The sequence below is a fragment of the Cyprinodon variegatus genome, unplaced genomic scaffold (assembly GCF_000732505.1).
Source record: "Cyprinodon variegatus isolate N-32 unplaced genomic scaffold, C_variegatus-1.0 Scaffold92, whole genome shotgun sequence".
NCBI lineage: Eukaryota > Metazoa > Chordata > Actinopteri > Cyprinodontiformes > Cyprinodontidae > Cyprinodon > Cyprinodon variegatus.
Window position 1 is genome coordinate 777,563 of NW_015150545.1, and position 17,646 is coordinate 795,208.

The 17,646-nt window shown below is 38.7% G+C and overlaps 6 protein-coding genes across 6 annotated transcripts in view; 2 read left to right on the forward strand and 4 right to left on the reverse strand.

Annotated features, from left to right (window-relative positions):
• Positions 1 to 1,929, forward strand: part of epo (erythropoietin) — a 20,332-nt gene extending 18,403 nt beyond the window's left edge. Inside the window, exon 5 of the mRNA XM_015373791.1 lies at positions 552 to 1,929. Within this exon, the coding sequence (XP_015229277.1) occupies positions 552 to 704 (153 nt within the window). The 3' untranslated portion in view covers positions 705 to 1,929. The remainder of the gene's footprint in view (positions 1 to 551) is intronic.
• Positions 1,930 to 2,121: 192 nt separating this feature from the next.
• Positions 2,122 to 4,075, reverse strand: pop7 (POP7 homolog, ribonuclease P/MRP subunit). The gene is made up of 2 exons (XM_015373774.1): positions 3,971 to 4,075; positions 2,122 to 3,112 (listed from the first exon to the last, which is right to left on the reverse strand). The coding sequence occupies exon 2, from the start codon at positions 3,107 to 3,109 to the stop codon at positions 2,654 to 2,656; it is 456 nt and encodes a 151-aa protein (XP_015229260.1). The 5' UTR covers positions 3,110 to 3,112; positions 3,971 to 4,075; the 3' UTR covers positions 2,122 to 2,653.
• Positions 4,045 to 5,019, forward strand: ufsp1 (UFM1-specific peptidase 1 (inactive)). The gene has a single exon (XM_015373773.1). The coding sequence runs from the start codon at positions 4,142 to 4,144 to the stop codon at positions 4,862 to 4,864; it is 723 nt and encodes a 240-aa protein (XP_015229259.1). The 5' UTR covers positions 4,045 to 4,141; the 3' UTR covers positions 4,865 to 5,019.
• A 710-nt stretch (positions 5,020 to 5,729) lies between these two features.
• LOC107084109 (endonuclease domain-containing 1 protein-like) lies at positions 5,730 to 7,400 on the reverse strand. Its single transcript, XM_015373790.1, has 2 exons — positions 6,961 to 7,400; positions 5,730 to 6,737 (listed from the first exon to the last, which is right to left on the reverse strand). Exons 1-2 carry the CDS (start codon positions 7,279 to 7,281, stop codon positions 6,156 to 6,158), a joined length of 903 nt encoding a protein of 300 aa, XP_015229276.1. The 5' UTR covers positions 7,282 to 7,400; the 3' UTR covers positions 5,730 to 6,155.
• A 1,578-nt stretch (positions 7,401 to 8,978) lies between these two features.
• On the reverse strand, positions 8,979 to 10,947 carry LOC107084111 (endonuclease domain-containing 1 protein-like). Its single transcript, XM_015373792.1, has 2 exons — positions 10,564 to 10,947; positions 8,979 to 10,410 (listed from the first exon to the last, which is right to left on the reverse strand). The coding sequence occupies exons 1-2, from the start codon at positions 10,855 to 10,857 to the stop codon at positions 9,817 to 9,819; spliced, it is 888 nt and encodes a 295-aa protein (XP_015229278.1). The 5' UTR covers positions 10,858 to 10,947; the 3' UTR covers positions 8,979 to 9,816.
• A 5,695-nt stretch (positions 10,948 to 16,642) lies between these two features.
• LOC107084113 (endonuclease domain-containing 1 protein-like) overlaps positions 16,643 to 17,646 on the reverse strand; it is a 2,255-nt gene continuing 1,251 nt past the window's right edge. Inside the window, exon 2 of the mRNA XM_015373793.1 lies at positions 16,643 to 17,553. Coding sequence (XP_015229279.1) covers positions 16,957 to 17,553 — 597 coding nt within the window. The 3' untranslated portion in view covers positions 16,643 to 16,956. The remainder of the gene's footprint in view (positions 17,554 to 17,646) is intronic.

Here is a 17,646-nt window from a genome sequence, read left to right on the forward strand (position 1 = left end):
TTACAGGCCTGGCATACATTTTGCAGCGTTTTCATGCATTCGTGTGGACGATCACATTTATTTTACGTCTCCGTCTTTACGACAAACGTTTTGGAAAATATCAGTTTTGACTTTGTGTGGACGGGGCCTAAGGTTGTAAGTTCAAAACCCACCCCCCCGACTGCCAATCTGGGTCCCTGAGCAAAGACCCTTATCCCCACACTGCTCCTATGTTGCGCTGTACTTGTGACAGTGTAATGACTATAAAACACTGGGAGGGAAAAATGATATATATATTTATATAGGAAGCGGAAAGCAGATTCCAAGTACCATGTTGTATAATTTCCATTGATGCAATAAACTACATTTTTCAAATAGCAAGACTCAGGCAATGGATCACTTGAAAGGTATCATAAGACTAATTTTTAAACTGTAAGCCTTTGTTGGAACTTATTAGACTTCGCAAAACTGCTCTTGGAGGCCATAGAAACTCTAAAGCTTTAAAAATGACTCTTGGGCTGAAAAAAGTTATCTGTATTTGAGTTAACACGTGTTTTTGTGTTCATTTCCAGGAATATACCCCACCTGCCAGTACTGTGGGAATGGAGGGAACATGGACGGTGTCCTCAGCAGCAGAACTGCTTCAAGTTCACCACAATTTCCTGCGAGGCAAAGTACACCTTCTCCTTAAGGATGCACAGCCATGCAAGCAAGACGTCAGCTGATCAGCAGACTGGCTCACTCCAAGCCAAAGTACTTTGTGTTTCCAAAGGCACGTGGTGGAACTTGATAACCTGCACAGTGGCAGCTGGATGCAGTATAGGACCGGCCCTCAAATATGAAGAGGGTGGAGGGAAAGGATTGTCCCTGCAAGGCTTTGGATGGACAGGAGATGACTGCGCCATGGAATGTAAATGTGTCTCGTGAACGTGTTGTAGCACACACCTACCAAAAAGATACCGATGGAAAGCACTGCTCCAATCGCTGTTCTACAGGCACGCTCTTGCACTTTTTGAGTTGATGTAAACGTGTGAGTCGAGACTGAACTTTTCAGTGTGTCTGTCTGGTCACAGTGGTAAAGCAGAACCAAACACCCTGGAATTATTAATAGCACCTGGAAATTAGACTCTTAGGTTACAAAGAAGCAAAACTGGGACTTCACCAACATGCCTTTGACTTTTATTTAACTATGCCTCAGAGATATTGTCTGTTAGAATTGGTCAGTAAAATATTGGATAATTTTTTTTGTTGTGTAGGAACTATTTATACAGATTTTCTATTTTTAGGCTTTTTAGTCTTTGTGTAACAGGTCCTTACCATTTAAAACTACCGCATTGTCATGCTTACCTTTTTTGTACACTGGAAATTTTGCACATGTGCAAATATTTGCAATATAAAGCTGCTCTGACTTTTTTTCTAAACTCTGTATCTGAACGTCTGTGTTAAACTGCATGGTTTTCTCTTAACAGGCAGAACAGAGGCACGCAAAGCTGATAGTTGTAGTGTGAGAGCCAGAGGTCACTGCATGGGAACTGTTATCTGTGTTTTAGATTCTGTCTAACCCCAACACTCATCCTGACTCCAAACACTGATAGCTAGACTGCCTGGAAAGTTTTACAATTAACATCCTGTAGAGCTGTAATTGCAAAAAAAAAAATGTTTCCAGAACCTGACGCTAACACTTGTTTTTTCCCCCCTCCCCTTATTCTATTTTTACGTCATTAAACATACATGCAATCTTCTAACCCTGGGAATTTTAGGTTTTCTCTTAAAGGGATGCCCAGCCATTTCTCAATAATTAAGGATTCTTCCTTGTTTATTTTCCTGTATTTTTATATGTCGCTGTGCAAGTGCAAGATGTTTTTGAGGATGTGTGTCTATTTTCTTTCCTGTTTTTTGTATTGTTTTGTCCCATCGCTGCAAAAATCCACTATTTAAATACAAAATATTGTTCTTGGATAAAGTAGGTGGAAAAAAACGTCAACAGGAAGTCTTGTTCATTTATCTGTGAGTTAGAGCACTGCTGTTGGTATCCAAAACACCTTACAGAGCTCACAGTCAATGTTGATTGTGTAGGGCCATAACCTGCATTTCTTTCATATGAGTACGTCTTGAAGAAAGGCTCAAACAATTATTTTATAAAACCAAATACATGGTCTTTATTGCTGAAATTTTATAACAAACATCAAAAAACAATCAAGAGTAAAGGCAACAAATAAACTCAGTTCAAGCTTAGCTGAATATTGTAAACAATGGGAAAACATGCAACTGCAATAATTGAAGAATAGCTGCTGAAAAATATCCAGACAGATTTACTCACTGGTACTAAATACTGACATCTACTGGACATTTATGGTAATAGCACACACTTTCATAACATGCAGGAGATTCCATTTTTTTGAGACAATTTTTTTTTTGAAGACATGCAAACTACTGGACAATACATCAGCAGGTTAAGATGTCTGATGAGCAGGAAAACACATAAATGTTCACAAGTCTCTATTAAGGAGGATTCACCTGAAAACACACACCACTTCTTGGTTTTCTGCTCATTTATGAGTCGCAACATAAAAATGTTACACAAAACATTGGTTCTTTTTTTTCTTTAAGAAAAGAAATAACATTTTTAAAAATAAGAAATTTCATGAGAAATACAACAGATAACATCTTTAGGTCACTGAGGAACAGGGTAGAAAACTTTGATATGAATGGCTGAATTATTACGCGTGCGTGTCATGGGCTCTCCAGCCTCGTCAGGATCTTCAGGCTCCAGGTCGTCAATGAGCTCCACTGTGGAGGTGTTGGCAGCCAGCTGCAGAGCCCCCTGACTACTGGCCTGCAGCTGCAGTGCAATGTTAATCGCTCTGTTGATAGCCAGACCCAACCCATGGACGCATATCTCCCTGTGACCTCCACCCTCCAGCAGCTTCTGACAACGCGCCAACTGAGCCCGGAAATCGGTTTTCATGTTAACGTAGACGTCGTTCCGCCTCTTTGGAAGTTTCCGGGGGAGACGCTTCCTCAGAGTGTACTCCACTGGATCCATCTCCACCGCCTGGGCGCTGGTCTCAGTCTGGGTGGGGTTATTCTGAGGGATGGCGGACATCCCAGGGTTGCGTGGTTCAGTCATTTTCTAGTTGAGATGAAGAAAAGAAAGACTTGTTTGCATACTTATTTAAAAGATAAAACAGAGCACATAAATGTAAAAAAATAATAAGTAATTAACCTCAGCATTTAAGAAAGTCAAACAGAAAAAGTATTAGCATGAGAAAGAACTGACCAGAAAGATACAATAGTCTATAAAAACACCTCAAGTTCACCTCAAATCATGTTACTCCTTCATATTTTATAAGATTAACTAATTATTCTATTATTCAGTGGTTATTTGCCTGTTTCATTTACTTATTGAATTAAGACAAATAGATATAGACTCCATGATGAAAATATGAAACGGGATCACATCCACCAGGTCACACCTGAAAGCCAAACAAACCCTCCACCTTGTGCTCAACATAAATTAGAAAACTTGGTCTCCAGAACACAAAGTTACGTTTATGTGACCAGTATAAACGAAGTGGCTTTTTATTTGCACTGCTGTTGGATCAGAGGAGGATTTTTTCCATCATTAAACAAAGGTTAATATCCAATAAGCTAAACCCCGCCTAACCGCTGCGCCGCCTGCACGCCCCGGCTCTGAAATGGAGCGCACACACACCCTGGCTGGATACTAAATCGAAAAATGTGGATTTAAAAGAAACCGTCGAACGATTTTGCTTCTCTGTTTGTTCATTTTCGTTACATATTTAATAATAATCAATATTTATAGTCGACATTTCTGCTACGACATAAACCAGCGTCCAGCTGAAATAAATAAGCACGATGACAGAAAAGATAAAGAAACGACCGACATAAATAATTAAATCTACCCTGCAATTAATTTCTGGATAAAAATATAAAGCTGATAAACTATCGATATAACGAGCGGATTTACCTCCAGAAAACAGTTTAATCGTTGCTTCAGGTCGTCGCCATCATTTCGTTCCCCCTATCCGCACAAAACCGGAAGTGACGTTGCTAACCCGGAAGTAAACATTCAGCTGGAACTTTTCGGATCTTTAAGTGGATTTTTATCCTGCTGTTTTCCTTTAAAGACGTGAAAAAAATGGAATCTGATGGGAAAATAGACTGGGGTGACACTGTAAATGAAAGGAATGAGAAAATTGAGACTTTATTAAAGAATGTGCACGCTGGTCTCTCTGATCCACTGACAGATCCTGTGAAACGCTCCCTGCTTAGAGGAGACTACCTGTACTTTCACTATGGCTGTGATGGACAAGATGACAGAGGATGGGGCTGTGGATACCGAACCATCCAGACCATGGCTTCATGGATCTACTTTAATAGCTCCCTGGTTACAAAGCAGGAGACAGTCGCTCCAAGCCTCCCTCAGATCCAGAAAGCCTTGGTGACCATGGGGGACAAACCAGGCTCTTTCTTAGGCTCCAAGGAGTGGATAGGGACCTTTGAAGCCTCCTTGGTGCTGGACTTCTTCTATGATGTCCCCTGTAAGGTGGTGCATGTCAGAGGTGGAGGAGCAGAGCTGGAGCAGGTTGCAGTGGAGGAGCTCCATCAGCACTTTGAGAAGCACTGTTCTCCAGTCATGATGGGAGGAGACAGGGACAATTCCTCTAAGGGTATATTAGGGGTTTGTACCGGGGACAGGGGGAGCTACCTACTAGTTGTTGATCCTCATTACTATGGGAGACAGCTGGAGGAGACAGAGCTGCAGAGGAGGGGCTGGGTGTCATGGAAACGAGTCTCATCACTGGACCAGTCCTCTTTTTATAACCTCTGTCTGCCTCAGACAGCTGCAGAGAGGAAATGAGAGAGAAATGAACTGACGGAATATGTTAACGTTAGCTCTAGTGCCATCTAGTGGTTGAAGTGTGAATTCATCTGGTATAATTTTTGTCCATGGTTCCAATAAATTGCTGTCAAAACATTCACTTCAGATTCTTGTTTATTTATTGTAGGAACAGATTATTTATTTTCTTCTTCAGGTTTCTGGAAATTGCATTTTGATTTGAGGAAATAATAGGATTTGGATCAAAAAAGGACAGGGGATCAAAATGACCCTAACTAAAGTAATATATCTGTTGGATAATGTTTCCCACCCCAACATGAAGCTGACGCAGAACTGGAAAGCTCCTTCAGTGACAGACTGCTGCACCCTAAATGCACCAGGAAGCGTTATCACAGATCCTTCTTCTCAGGAGCTGGGAGATTTTATAACCATCACTGTTCCCAACAACCTCAATAAGTTGTTACAGTCAGGCTTATTTTGCACAGTTTCTGTCTTAGTCACTTAAATAACATACTGCTGTAATTTTTGCACATCTCTGGTTTTGCTGTTATTTTTCACATATCCATTACTTTAAAAATCCAAAGCTGTTATTGATTATTTACTCCCCAGATACAGATCATTTGTCTATTGCAGAAACACTGTATAGTACAGTGCAATACTTATTTGTTTATTTTCTTAACTCTAACTTATTTTGTTATTTTTATTTACTTTCTAAGGTCCTCATTGTGTGACCACTTCTGCTGTAACCTTTTGCTGCTCTAATGCCACTATTTCCCCCATTGTGGGACAATAAAGGGATTTTCTACTCTATTCGAAACAAATCTTTCTAAACCCATCAGTATAGAGAAAAAAAAAACTTCAGGAAATGGAGCGTTTCAAACTGGCATGTTGTTTATTTCAGGTCATTTTTTGACACAAGGCAATAAAATTATAAATGGAACAATAGATTTTAAAAAGTTTAGTGTACATTCGTTTTTTATTGGATTTTTTATTTATATGTTTAGTTGGAATGATGGTAGCGAACCCTTTTCTTTGAGTTGCTCTCCCTTTGACCATCTTATGCCTTTACCTATGTCTTTGACTGATTTGACATAAGATACATCTGCATTTCTACAATATTAATGAATCTGGATGAATTGATACTTAATAGTATAACACATGGATAATCGGGTAATAAATTGACTAAAATGCTCCTAGTTCCTGTCAATCTGTTCAATTCAATGTATAATTTCTTTCTAACTACAACAAGCTCAGGCTTTTTTTTATTAACTTCTATACTTATAACATCTAAGTTATCATTACATAGATTTTCTTAGTTATCTGGCACACAGTCATTGTAGAAAATCTGGAAGTTCTTGTCCACATCCATCCTTCCTTTAAGGAACTTCTCTAAATTCTTCAGGGGAACTTCCACCATCTGGTTATTGATGCGATCGTTGAGCCCGTACGCCCCAAACACAGGAAACTTGTAGCGCACGAAGTACGGGGCATTCTGGTCGAACTGCGTGCAGCAATAGGCCGACCACATGTACTCTGGCACAGCCACTCTGTCCATGTTGTTGCGACGGATGGTGTGTCCCGAGGTGGTGACCCCGGTGATGACGTAGGCCTTTCCTCTGCAGTAGTTGTTGAGGCGTTTGCGGATGATGTCCTGGTGTTCGGCCCAGGGGCCCAGGTTAAACTCTCTTATCTGAGGCACCACGTTTGTCAAGCTGTAGGTGGAGGCTTTGTCCATAGGGTCGGCCTGATGCTCGTCTGGGTTTAGTTGGCCACGTTCATACTGAACAACGTCAGCGTAGTCTTCTAGGACTGCCTGGGTGTCCTCAAAGTTCATATGCATGCTTGTAGACTGGGGGAAAGGCTCCATGTTGCTGCTGCTCTTTTCTGATGCCAACTGTCGAGAGAAGTAAAAATCCTGCTAATATTTCTGTAGATCTACTGTGTAACTAATCAAACCTTACTTTTTATTCCACAAGGGAGCCTATCTCAAAGTTTTCTTTGTAAAGGCAGGCCCTTGTGATATTTAAACTTAGTTCCCAAAGGATAGAAGTAGGATTTTAAATAGAAAACATTTTCTAATTTGTTTAACTTAAACAGGATGATACATTAAAACCCACCTGAGGTTCAAACATCCAGGGGAAGTCCACCTTTTTCTCTCCATCTGACTTCTTGAACGTATACGCCGAGTAGATGGGGATGTGTCTTTGGGGGTCATAGACCGTGGCATAGCGGGGTTTATCTTCGTATCTCTGGCAGATCCTCTTAAAGCTGTTGCCGAGGTATCCTCTCGGTGGAGTTCCCATGTACAGAGAGTCCTTGCAGCGCTCTGCATGGTTGAAGTCGCTCACTACTCCTGCCTGGACCCCTTGCTGTACCACAGAGGTGAGCACCATCAGAACAGCTGCCAGGGAAAGCACTCGGTTTGCAGACGTAGGCATCGTCGCTGCAGCTTGTTTTTTCTCACTTTCTGGATGCACCTGCAGGTCTTTGTGATTCCTCTGGTGAATGAGGCTGCAATTTCCAGTGTCCAAAAAGTACAGCCTCCGTTTCGGCTCTATCGACTCAACATTTCCCTTCCTGCCTCATCAGTGCTTCCAACTGATATCGCATCGTAAAGTCTTTCCATATATTCAAATTGCTGCAAGTGAACTAGAAGTAGTTTAAGGTACTGAATGTTATCAGTCACTGAGAGCGTTTTATCGCACCTCTTTTTCACATTGCTGGCATGACTTTGTGGAATACATGCAGGAGAAACATGGATGGCTTTAATCCAGCGTTTGCATTTGTCTTAAATTTCACAAGGAACTAAAATAGAGATGTGATCCATGCCCATGTCTGCAGAGGAAACTCATCTTCAGAGATTAGAACCTAAACTAGCAATAAAATTACCTGATCTATCTTTATTTAGCACGCAAAAGTAAGTAATTAAAAAGAAAATAACAGCATTGTTTGATGCTGAATTAGCTCCATTTACCTCACCTCAACCAGTCTTTTCCCTTTTTATGCTGACATCTTAGAAAGCTGCACATTTTAAAGGAAACAAGTAGAAATAAATTCTGAAAATACTGTGCATGCTTTCACATATTATAGATTTAAATCATATTTAACCTAATGACTAATTATGACTTACACTTTTCTAAACTATATTTATACCTTTTAAGGCCTTTTTCAAAACTTCCATACGCCAATCTGTGACTTAATTTAGCTAAAAAAAAATCAACAGACAGATGTATAAAAAATCAAAAAGATAAGCTATTACAACCTTAACCGAGTGGTAATGTTAACAAAGTGGTAATGTTGATGTAAGGACTAGTCTTCTCAGATTTTCTATCATTGGGGGATTGTGTATTGGCGTTCCAACACTTCAGAGGCTGAATGTGAAGTTGAATAATGACAAGGAAGTTTTTTAAACAACTACATATAAGACATTAGAAAGACAAAGGTCCTCCAGTCCAGAGTCTGCAACCTACTGCTCCTCCCATTAAATAAATTAAGATAACCACATATCAGCGTTTAATTTCAAAGTAGGGCTTTTAAAAGTGAATCAGGTTTTAAACAAAAGGGATCGAAGATGAATACATTTATGTTTTAGTCAACAATAACAATACCTGGATATGTTAATGGTGAAGCAGAGGCTTGCTATATAGCTGTGACACAAGAGCTGAATATTAGTGGAGTCTGGCATGGTTATCTGAACGCTCAAAAACACTTGATGGCACACTATAACTATAATAATACAGTAAAGACAGCCTTTATGATCCAAATGATAGGCTTCAAAATGTATTTGTCACAACATAATCATTTTCTATTTCTATTCAAAATTGAGATGGAGATTCTGGCTAATTTACAGGTTCCAAGTTTGGACAATGTGTGTGACATTATCTGGACTTCAATATTGAAATGTTTAAAAGTTAACTGACGTTGTTGCACTATTTTATCTGTTTCAATATGGCTGTAACAACCTCCTAGGTGTGAGATCTTGGTCACAAATTCTGTGAATGACTGAAAAATCCAGAATAGCTGTGTTGTTGTTTTTTTTTTTTATTATTTATTTTTGGTTTTGGGGGTTTGAAAAAAATATTCTGGGCTTAAACAGATTAAATATTTCTCAGCTGCACCTCAAATCATCTGATGGTAATACCTTTGTCAGCATCTCTTAATCAGCTGCTGAAACTCCATACCATTCCTGTCATTCCTATTCATTCATTTACAAGCAGTTCCCTGATCTAGAAAATGATGTTCATGCCCTACCTGACACTTCTAATATTAAATTAGGCTTAAAAAAATTACCAAAGACAGCTTGATACAACATTTTATTTATATATAATCAGAGGATTCATTCAGAAGGTTTTTGTAAGATAAAATAATGTTCCTGACAGATAACTTAGAGAGTTTATGGTTCTTGTGGTGGATGATTACATACCTCCTTTTAAGGCTTTTCACACAGGTCCCATTCTACTAATTGATAAGCTGTAAATATGTCATGTAATAATCATATTTCAACTTCATGCAATGTTTTATGTTAAAATGTTGAGGTTGTTTCAGTAATTGATGCCCAAGCCTAGTCCTAGTCCTTGATTATTTAAACTCCCTCATCAGCAGGTCAGTCAGCTCCACAGAGGCCTGGCAATGAGCCATTTATTTCATTTAGGTGTGATATGAGAACAGCTAACAACAACCCTAACTGATTTTTATTATGGTAGTATTTCAATCTGGGTTCTTGTTCTGAACATCATCTTGTCTGTAACTTTCTTTTTTTTCCTTATATGACACTATAAGAAATCTTATATAGAAAATAAAGTTCTGTAATCACTGTCACATGTGTTAACAAGCCACAAAAAAATATGCTATGATAAAATTCTGCTTATATTGTTGGTTAAAAAGCTTTTATTGTATATTTTTCATAGAGTGAAATTATTATTAGTAGTAACTTTATTTTTCTTTAAACTCACAATTTAACTAAAATACTTTTCTTAGTCAGCTTTCCCGGATGATATAGGGTTGCAGTCCCCTAGAAAAATTTGAAAGTTCTGATTCACAAACATTGTCTTCTTGAGGAACTCCTTCAGCTTAGGGACGGTGAGCTCCACAACTTCGTTATTCTCATCATCATTCAGGGCATAATGAGCAAAAGACGGGAACTTAAAGCGCTCTGTAAAAGGGGTGTTGTGGTCGTAGTCGGCGCAGCAGTAAGCCGACCACAGGTAGGTGGGCACGGCGATCCGGTTCATGTTTTCTCTACGGATCATCTTCCCTGACGTGGTTATCCCGGTCACAATAAAGGCCTTCCCGCGGCAGTAGTTGTTCAGCCGTTTGCGGATGATGTGCTCCTGTCTGTTCCAGATTCTGTTGCTGAAGTCGGGCACCATGGGGACGACGTTGGTGAGGGTGTAAGTGGAGGCCTTGTCTTCGAGCTCGTTCTGATGCTCGTCTGGGTTCAGGGTCCCTCGCTCGTAGAGTATTGCGTTGGTGTAGTCGTCGAGAATCGCTTGAGCGTCTTCAAAGTTCATGTGCATGTAACCATGAGGAAAGGGCTGCATCTCTTCTGTTTCTGTAAGAGTGGACAGCTGTGCAGGACACAGAACAAGAGAACAAGCATGACACATGTCATTACATGTCATCAAGAAATGAAGCATGGGGCAAAAACATGCAAAAAAGCAAAGTAATCGCTTCTTGATTCAATGTTTTAGTTGTCCGACCAGTTTTCCTGCTCTCCTTACCTGTGGCTCGTACATCCAGGGAACATCAATGCAGTTCTCCCCATCCGAGCGTTTAAAGATGTAGGCAGAGTAAATAGGAATGTGATCTTCCATGTTGTACAGAGTCACATAGCGAGGCTTCTTGCGGTAAAACTGACATATGTACTTAACAGAGTGGTGTTCCAGACCTGTTGGTGGTGTTCCCATGTAGAGAAATTCTCTGCACTCTGGAGATAGCTCTATTTCCACTCGCCCTTGTACCGCTGCCAGTGATAAGCTTGCAAGCCAGAAGCCCATCCGTAGCCAAAGCGCCATAATCAAAATATGAAACAATGTCTTCAACCCAAATCCACCTGCTGCTGAATTTGTGTTTAATATCGGAATGTGTCTCAGTTTGTTCTGTGATGTTCAGCAGAAAAGGTTATGCAGGTTTTACACGTGTTCACACCTCTGTGTAATCTGGAGAAAGTATGCAAAGTGATGGACTTTAGGCAGAGCAGATCCACCCACTGACAGGAAAAACATTCAGTAACCAGCAGCAAAGGGTCAAATGCATCTCCTACCAACAGAAAAGAAAACGAAAAGCCTTCCATCCTATCTAGCAATATGGTTAATCAGTCTTGCAAAGAAACAAACCTTTTTAGCAGATTTAGCAATGTTTTATTGTTTGTGCATCCAGAAAGTATTTACAACCCTTAACTTTTTCTGCATCTACTTATGTTACAGTGTTATTCCAATTTATATTCATACATATATACCGGAAAACATAATTGAAATAAGTATTTGCAGCCTTTGTCATGAGGCTACGAATTGAGCTTTTCCCACTGATCGTCCTTGAGATGTTTCAACAGCGAAAATGGCCTCCACTTGATGAGATTTGGAATTTGAGTCTGTCAAGGATCAAAACCTGTTCCATTAATTCTAGATTGTAACTTATTCAATTCAAGGTTATCCATTGTTTGCACTTTTCTAAAACCAAACTTAATAAGCTATTTCCTAGTGTCTCTCCAACATGTGACAAATGTAAATCAGATAATGGGACTTTGGGTCATATGTTTTGCTGCTGCCCTAAGCTTATGGACTTCTGGTACAGAATATTTAAATTTTATAGTAACGCCACTTATGACAAAGTTCTATATCCGGAAAACCATTTGGTAATTCTGGGTTGCTCTAAATTCTCTATTACTCTTCGCATGTCTCTGCAGCAGGCTGTAATGTTTGGTTTGGTGGTTGCGAAATGGGTTATTCTGCGGGAATGNCCCATAAACACACTCCTAAACCTTGTGGACAGCCTTCCCAGAAGAGTTGAAGCTGTTCTAGCTGCAAAGGGTGGACCGACGTCATATTGAACCCTATGGATTAGGAACGGGATGTCACTTAAGCTCATATGTGAGTCAAGGCAGGTGAGCAAATACTTTTGGCAATATAGTGTAAGTATTTGCAGCCTTTGTCATGAGGCTACGAATTGAGCTTTTCCACTGATCGTCCTTGAGACGTTTCAACTGCAAAAATGGCCTCCACTTGATGAGATGTGGAATTTGAGTCTGTCAAGGATCAAAACCTGTTCCACTAATTCCAGATTGCAACTTATTCAATTCAAAGTTATCCATTGTTTGCACTTTTCTAAAACCAAACTTAACTTAACTTAATTTCCCAGTGTCTCTCCAACATGTGACAAATGTGAATCAGATAATGGGACTTTGGGTCATTTGTTTTGCTCCTGCCCTAAGCTTATGGACTTCTGGTACAGAATATTTAAATTTTATAGTAACGCTTATGACAAAGTTCTATATCCGGAAAACCATTTGGTAATTCTTGGTTGCTCTAAATTCTCTATTACTCTTCGCATGTCTCTGCAGCAGGCTGTAATGTTTGGTTTGGTGGTTGCGAAATGGGTTATTCTGCGGGAATGGAAATCCTCTACCTCTCCATGCTTTAAGAAATGGCTCAATGATATGGTTTCCTGTATCTATCTCGAAGAAATTCAACACTCTTTGTCAGACAATCATGATAAGTTCCTTGATGTGTGGGGTCCTTTTAATAGACACATTCAAAATAATGGGTTAAAATGACTCTCATACTTTTCTGGACCTTTTTTCTTTTTTTTTTATTCTTTTTTTTATTATTCATTATTATCTTAATACTGTCATCCTTTATTGCACTCTTCTTTTATTGATATCCCATGTTTTATGTTGATCCGCTTGACACAATGTCTTCAGAATTGTTTGTTGTCCTCTCTGACTCTGCCTTTTGCTTTAATATGCTCTACAGTTTAATTAGTACATCTTTTATCCTGTTATCAGTTCTCCAGTTTGCTGACACTTTTTTGTCTTGTTGATTTTTGTTTTTGCTGTACTTGTGTACTGTTTTGCTGTATTTTTTTCTCTTTTTTGTCTTGTCTGTTTAACTCTGAAAAAGCATAAATTAAAAAAAAAATGGCCTCCACTTATGGTTAATGAATTGTATTGGCCATGATTAAGAAAAGGTATGCACCTTATATAGGCACCACAGTTAAATGTGCATGTTGGAGTCTAAATACCTGGCATCATGCAAAAGAGATTGTCTGAGACAGGATTGCCTTGAGGAGCAAACCTAGGGAAGGGTACAGAAAATGTCCTGCTAGTTTGCAGATCCCCTGGAGTTGTGAAACCACCTGTGTTTTCCCTAAAGCTTGGCCAGCCATCTAAATAATCAGGAGAGAAGGACCTTCATCATGGAAGTGACCAAATACCCCCAATGCTCCTCTGTGAAGAGAGAAGAACCTTCCAGAAGGTCAAACATTTCTGTGAGCCTTCAATCAGGTCTATATGACACAGTGTTCAGACATAGGCTTCTCCTCAGTACACAGCAGAATGTCTGAAGTAAACCAAAGACACATAAAGGACTTTCTAGACTATGAAAAATAACTAGTGTGATCTGAGAATACAAAGATTGAACTCTAGTGGGAATGCTAGGTGATACATTTGGAGGAAACACCCATTTGTCAACCATTAAATGTCCGTTAATGGCGGTTATCAGTCCCATTGAAAGGCTTCAGACTGCGCCTCCTCTACCTTCTATTAGGTTTCTTATGGCCGCTTATCTTATGCAGCTTATTGTTAATAATAGCCACTTTGGCCATGTATAAAACCTTAAGTTTCACTTTCTATTCACTTTATACTTTTTATCTAATTTATTTACAGCCTACGTTTTTTTTTTTTTTTAAGTGCATTTTAAAGTTTTACTTTGAATGAATTCCTCATATTTCAGTCAAGCATATTTAATTAGGTGTTTAGAGAAAATCTCAGTTGACAGGATATGATATCTTTTGGAGGGGTTGTTCAACAAGAGTTACATGCCAATCAACTTTTTTATATGATAGTTGAAGAACTACTAAAATTATATTCAGATTCAACATAAATACAACAATAACAACTACTGATAACAACCTACTGGTAGGTAGGAGGCACAATCTGTAGCCATTCTATGGAACTCCATTTAATGGGATGATAACATCCAAAGATGCTTTAGGAAACCAGGCTCCCATTCATCACTGGACCATTAATAGCCCTCTGAAGCATGGTGGTAGCAGCACCATGCTGTGGGGATGTTTTTCAGCATTAACCTGAGGAACTGGCAGAATAATCAGGCGGAGGAAAGATTAAATGCAGCAGAGTTCAGAGAGGCCCTGGTTGAAAATCAACGTCAAGGCGCTTTTGGCCTTATACCGGGGCACCAACCAAAAGCAAACAGCCAAGACCTGAAATAAGTCAATCAGAACCACTCTGTGAGAGTCTTAAGTGGCCAAGCCAGAATCCAGAACTGAATCAGATGGAACGTCTATGGAGAGATCTGAAAAGGGCCTTGAGATACTGCTGAAAAGGAATGGGATAAACGGCCCAGTGATTGGCGTGTTACATTTAAGGCATCGCATTCAAAAACACCTGAGGTGGTTAAAGGTGGTTCAAAAACGTACTAATCAAAGACTTTGAATACCGGTACTTAAGTAAATGTGACTTCTATGTTTCTGTTATGAAACATTTCCAACAATAAAATATTAATAAATATCAATAAAAATACTGTCCCTTAAGAAGTCCCATTAAGGAACTTTGAATATCTTTGAAGCCTTGAATTAAATGTACACCATGAGAGCAATAATTCCATAAAAAGCCTGCATTTGATGAGCTAAATAAGGCTGACCTGCTAGTACGCTGACCGTTTACAGTCAGCCCATCTTTGCTTTATGAATGTCCAAGTAGCTGCCCCTTTTTTCACTAGATGTCAAGATTTCTCTAAACATCACAGGAGGTATAACCTTTCAGACCTTTTTTAAATGTGTTTATTAATGTTTTCAAGGCTGCTCTTTAAAAAAATGAAATTGTCTAGAGCTGTTTTAAACAAAATTTATTTTTGTATACACACGTGTATACAACATGACAAAATAAATCTGTCTAAGAGTATAATCATTGTTCAAATAATCTTTTATGCCCTAAAAATAAATAATGAAGACATAATCAAGCTAATTTTATTATTGTTTTAGTCCATTCTGAGATGATCTCAGCGTTGTGACATGGGTTATTATTATGGTAAAAGTAGTAAACAGAAGATATGGACACTGTGATAAAAAACAAGATGAGGAAAGGATCAGAAAGGATGTAAAATTCAAAGGACGTTCAACTGGTACTGGACGGCCCAAAGCGACCCCAGATATGGTTTTTTGTGTTGTCATTTTGGTTCCTTTTGCTTTCATATTAAACTGTCTGCAGATCTTCTACTCACGTCAGTCGGACGATGTCTGTGTTTAAGTTTTTTTTTAAAACTTCAGTATATTTAATGTCTCCTAAACATGTCAATGTGGCCTTTGCATCATATATTTGAATAAGCTTTCATTCACTATCAAAAAGAAAGAAATTTGTCTCTAATGTTAAGTTTATTAAACACAGAATTTTTAAATATTTAGGGACCTAAATGCATTTAAGGTATTCTTTAATTTAAAGGTCTAAGGAAGGAAAAAACTTGACGGACATTTAGAGACCTTAGTAATTGTGTGCCTGCAACAAGCTGACCTTTTATGTGGAGCCCAGCATCCCTTTCTGAATATCTGAGCAGCAGTCGATATATTTTCCTAAAAGCATAGGGTGTATGTAAACCATATAGATTATGTCAGTACACATCTACTCTGATAAATGTTACATAGGAGTTAGTGTGGTTGACGTCTGTCTGTAGTCACCTGCTGGCTGGGTTTGGTTAAGACATTAGGAACAGTTAGAGCTAAATCCACACCCAGGGGCAGGATTATAAAACACAGAGAATATACACATGCACAACTAAAACCTACAAACACTATGTGAAGGATTCCAGGTCAGGATTTGAACCCGGGACCTTCTGACTGACAGGCCTGATAAAAACAGGACAACTCTTCAGCCTCATTTAAATACTTTTCCATAGTTTTCTTTAGGTTTTTTAGAATTTTATAAAAATTTTGTGCATTAAATTGCAAATTAAGGGAAATCAAATCAATCTTAACATCTTCATAAAATGTTTGTTTTAAAATCTTTTCTTCTTAAAACAGCATAAAAAAAACACAATGTCGGGTTAACATGGATGCAGCACAACAAACAAAAGAATTTCACCGATTTCACTCAGTTGATAAATATGAGACATCTAGCTTAAAAAAAACAAAAAAGAATGGATTCAGAAATTGTTGATATATCAGTTCACTGCTGTGTGCAATATGCTTTTTTCATGTTTTTTTTTATATTTGTTCAAAGCTTTCCATTTATATTTATAAAAAAAATGTTAGGAATATTAAATACGTCATTGACATAAAGTCCTGAAGCATCATAACTCACCAAACAAAAATGGCATAAAGAAATCGTACATTTAATTAATAAATTGTCCTAATGTAATCTGTGGGCTCTATTAGCGATAAAGGAGGCAACTGATTAATGTTGCATCTAAGGCAGTTCATTAGACTTTGTGAATTGGTCAAAAAAAATAGATTCCTTCATTTAAACTGCAGGGATTCGCAGAAAGAAAAGTGGAGGAAACCATCTATGTAATAAAGATTTGTTTTAACTGTTTATATAAACTCTTTTTTTTTTTTCTTTTAGTTTGTTACAATCATAGGACATTTACATATTGGCATATACAAAACTCAGATACTTCTGTCTGTCGGTCTTGCACAATCCCAACAATGGGATTTATAAGTTGCCACTGAATGCATGATGTTAATAAATTGTGTACGATTTCAGTAACTAGTAGGCAGTACTTTCTGTATATAAACTGCACCATAAGTCCGGGTTGGGAGATAATTAGTTTTCCTTAAAAACCATAATTCAATAAAAACATATAAAGATACATAATGAACACTGTACTGGTTTAAATAAAAAACAACCCCGTTTATACAGTTTATAGGGCAACACTGGAAACATCTCATCTTTTCTTCCTTATAGAATTTTCTGACACACAGTCCTTGTAGAAAATAGTCATGTCATCATCAGCACCTGATTGGCTCCTCAGAAAAGTTTCCAATTTCTTAACTGGTACCTCCACCACGTTATTGTCAGCCTGTCCGTTCAGGGCATAACCGCCATAACTAGGGAACATGAACCTCACTTCATAGGGCGAGTTACGGTCAAACTGTGGGCAGCAGTATCCCATCCATATGTGTTTTGGTATTGAAAGGCGGTCCCTGTTGTCACGCCTGACTGTAGCCCCTGAAACTGTTATTCCAGTCACAATGTAGGATTTTCCATGGCAGAAGTTGTTAAGGCGGCGGCGGATTGTATCTAGGTAAGGGTTCCAGGAGGTCTCCAGGAAGTCCGTGATCAGAGGGACAACATTGGTGAGGGTATAGGTAGAGGATTTGTCGTCTGGATCTGATTGGTGCTGATCGGGATTCAGTGCGACACGTCTGTATTCCACAGCATCTATGTAGTCCTCCAAAACAGTCTGGCTGTCCTCAATAAGAGGAGATGTGTCTGTCATAGGAAGCACCTTCATGTTACTGCCCTCACCTTCAGACACTAGCTGTAAGGAAGAAATGAAAACATGTATAAGAAAAAGAGAAACACAATGAAGATGGATCTATATTTCTAACTATAATGTAGGCTAATTGAATAT

What these genes read in the sequence shown, in the direction of transcription:
- LOC107084111 (XM_015373792.1), bottom strand. Translation starts at nt 10,857, where the DNA reads ATGGCGCTTTGGCTACGGATGGGCTTCTGGCTTGCAAGCTTATCACTG. An exon ending in CCTGGATGTACGAGCCACAG is followed by an intron (nt 10,411 to 10,563) that starts GTAAGGAGAGCA and finishes TGTCCTGCACAG; the next exon opens with CTGTCCACTCTTACAGAAAC.
- pop7 (XM_015373774.1), bottom strand. Translation starts at nt 3,109, where the DNA reads ATGACTGAACCACGCAACCCTGGGATGTCCGCCATCCCTCAGAATAAC.
- ufsp1 (XM_015373773.1), top strand. Translation starts at nt 4,142, where the DNA reads ATGGAATCTGATGGGAAAATAGACTGGGGTGACACTGTAAATGAAAGG.
- LOC107084109 (XM_015373790.1), bottom strand. Translation starts at nt 7,281, where the DNA reads ATGCCTACGTCTGCAAACCGAGTGCTTTCCCTGGCAGCTGTTCTGATG. An exon ending in CCTGGATGTTTGAACCTCAG is followed by an intron (nt 6,738 to 6,960) that starts GTGGGTTTTAAT and finishes TTCTCTCGACAG; the next exon opens with TTGGCATCAGAAAAGAGCAG.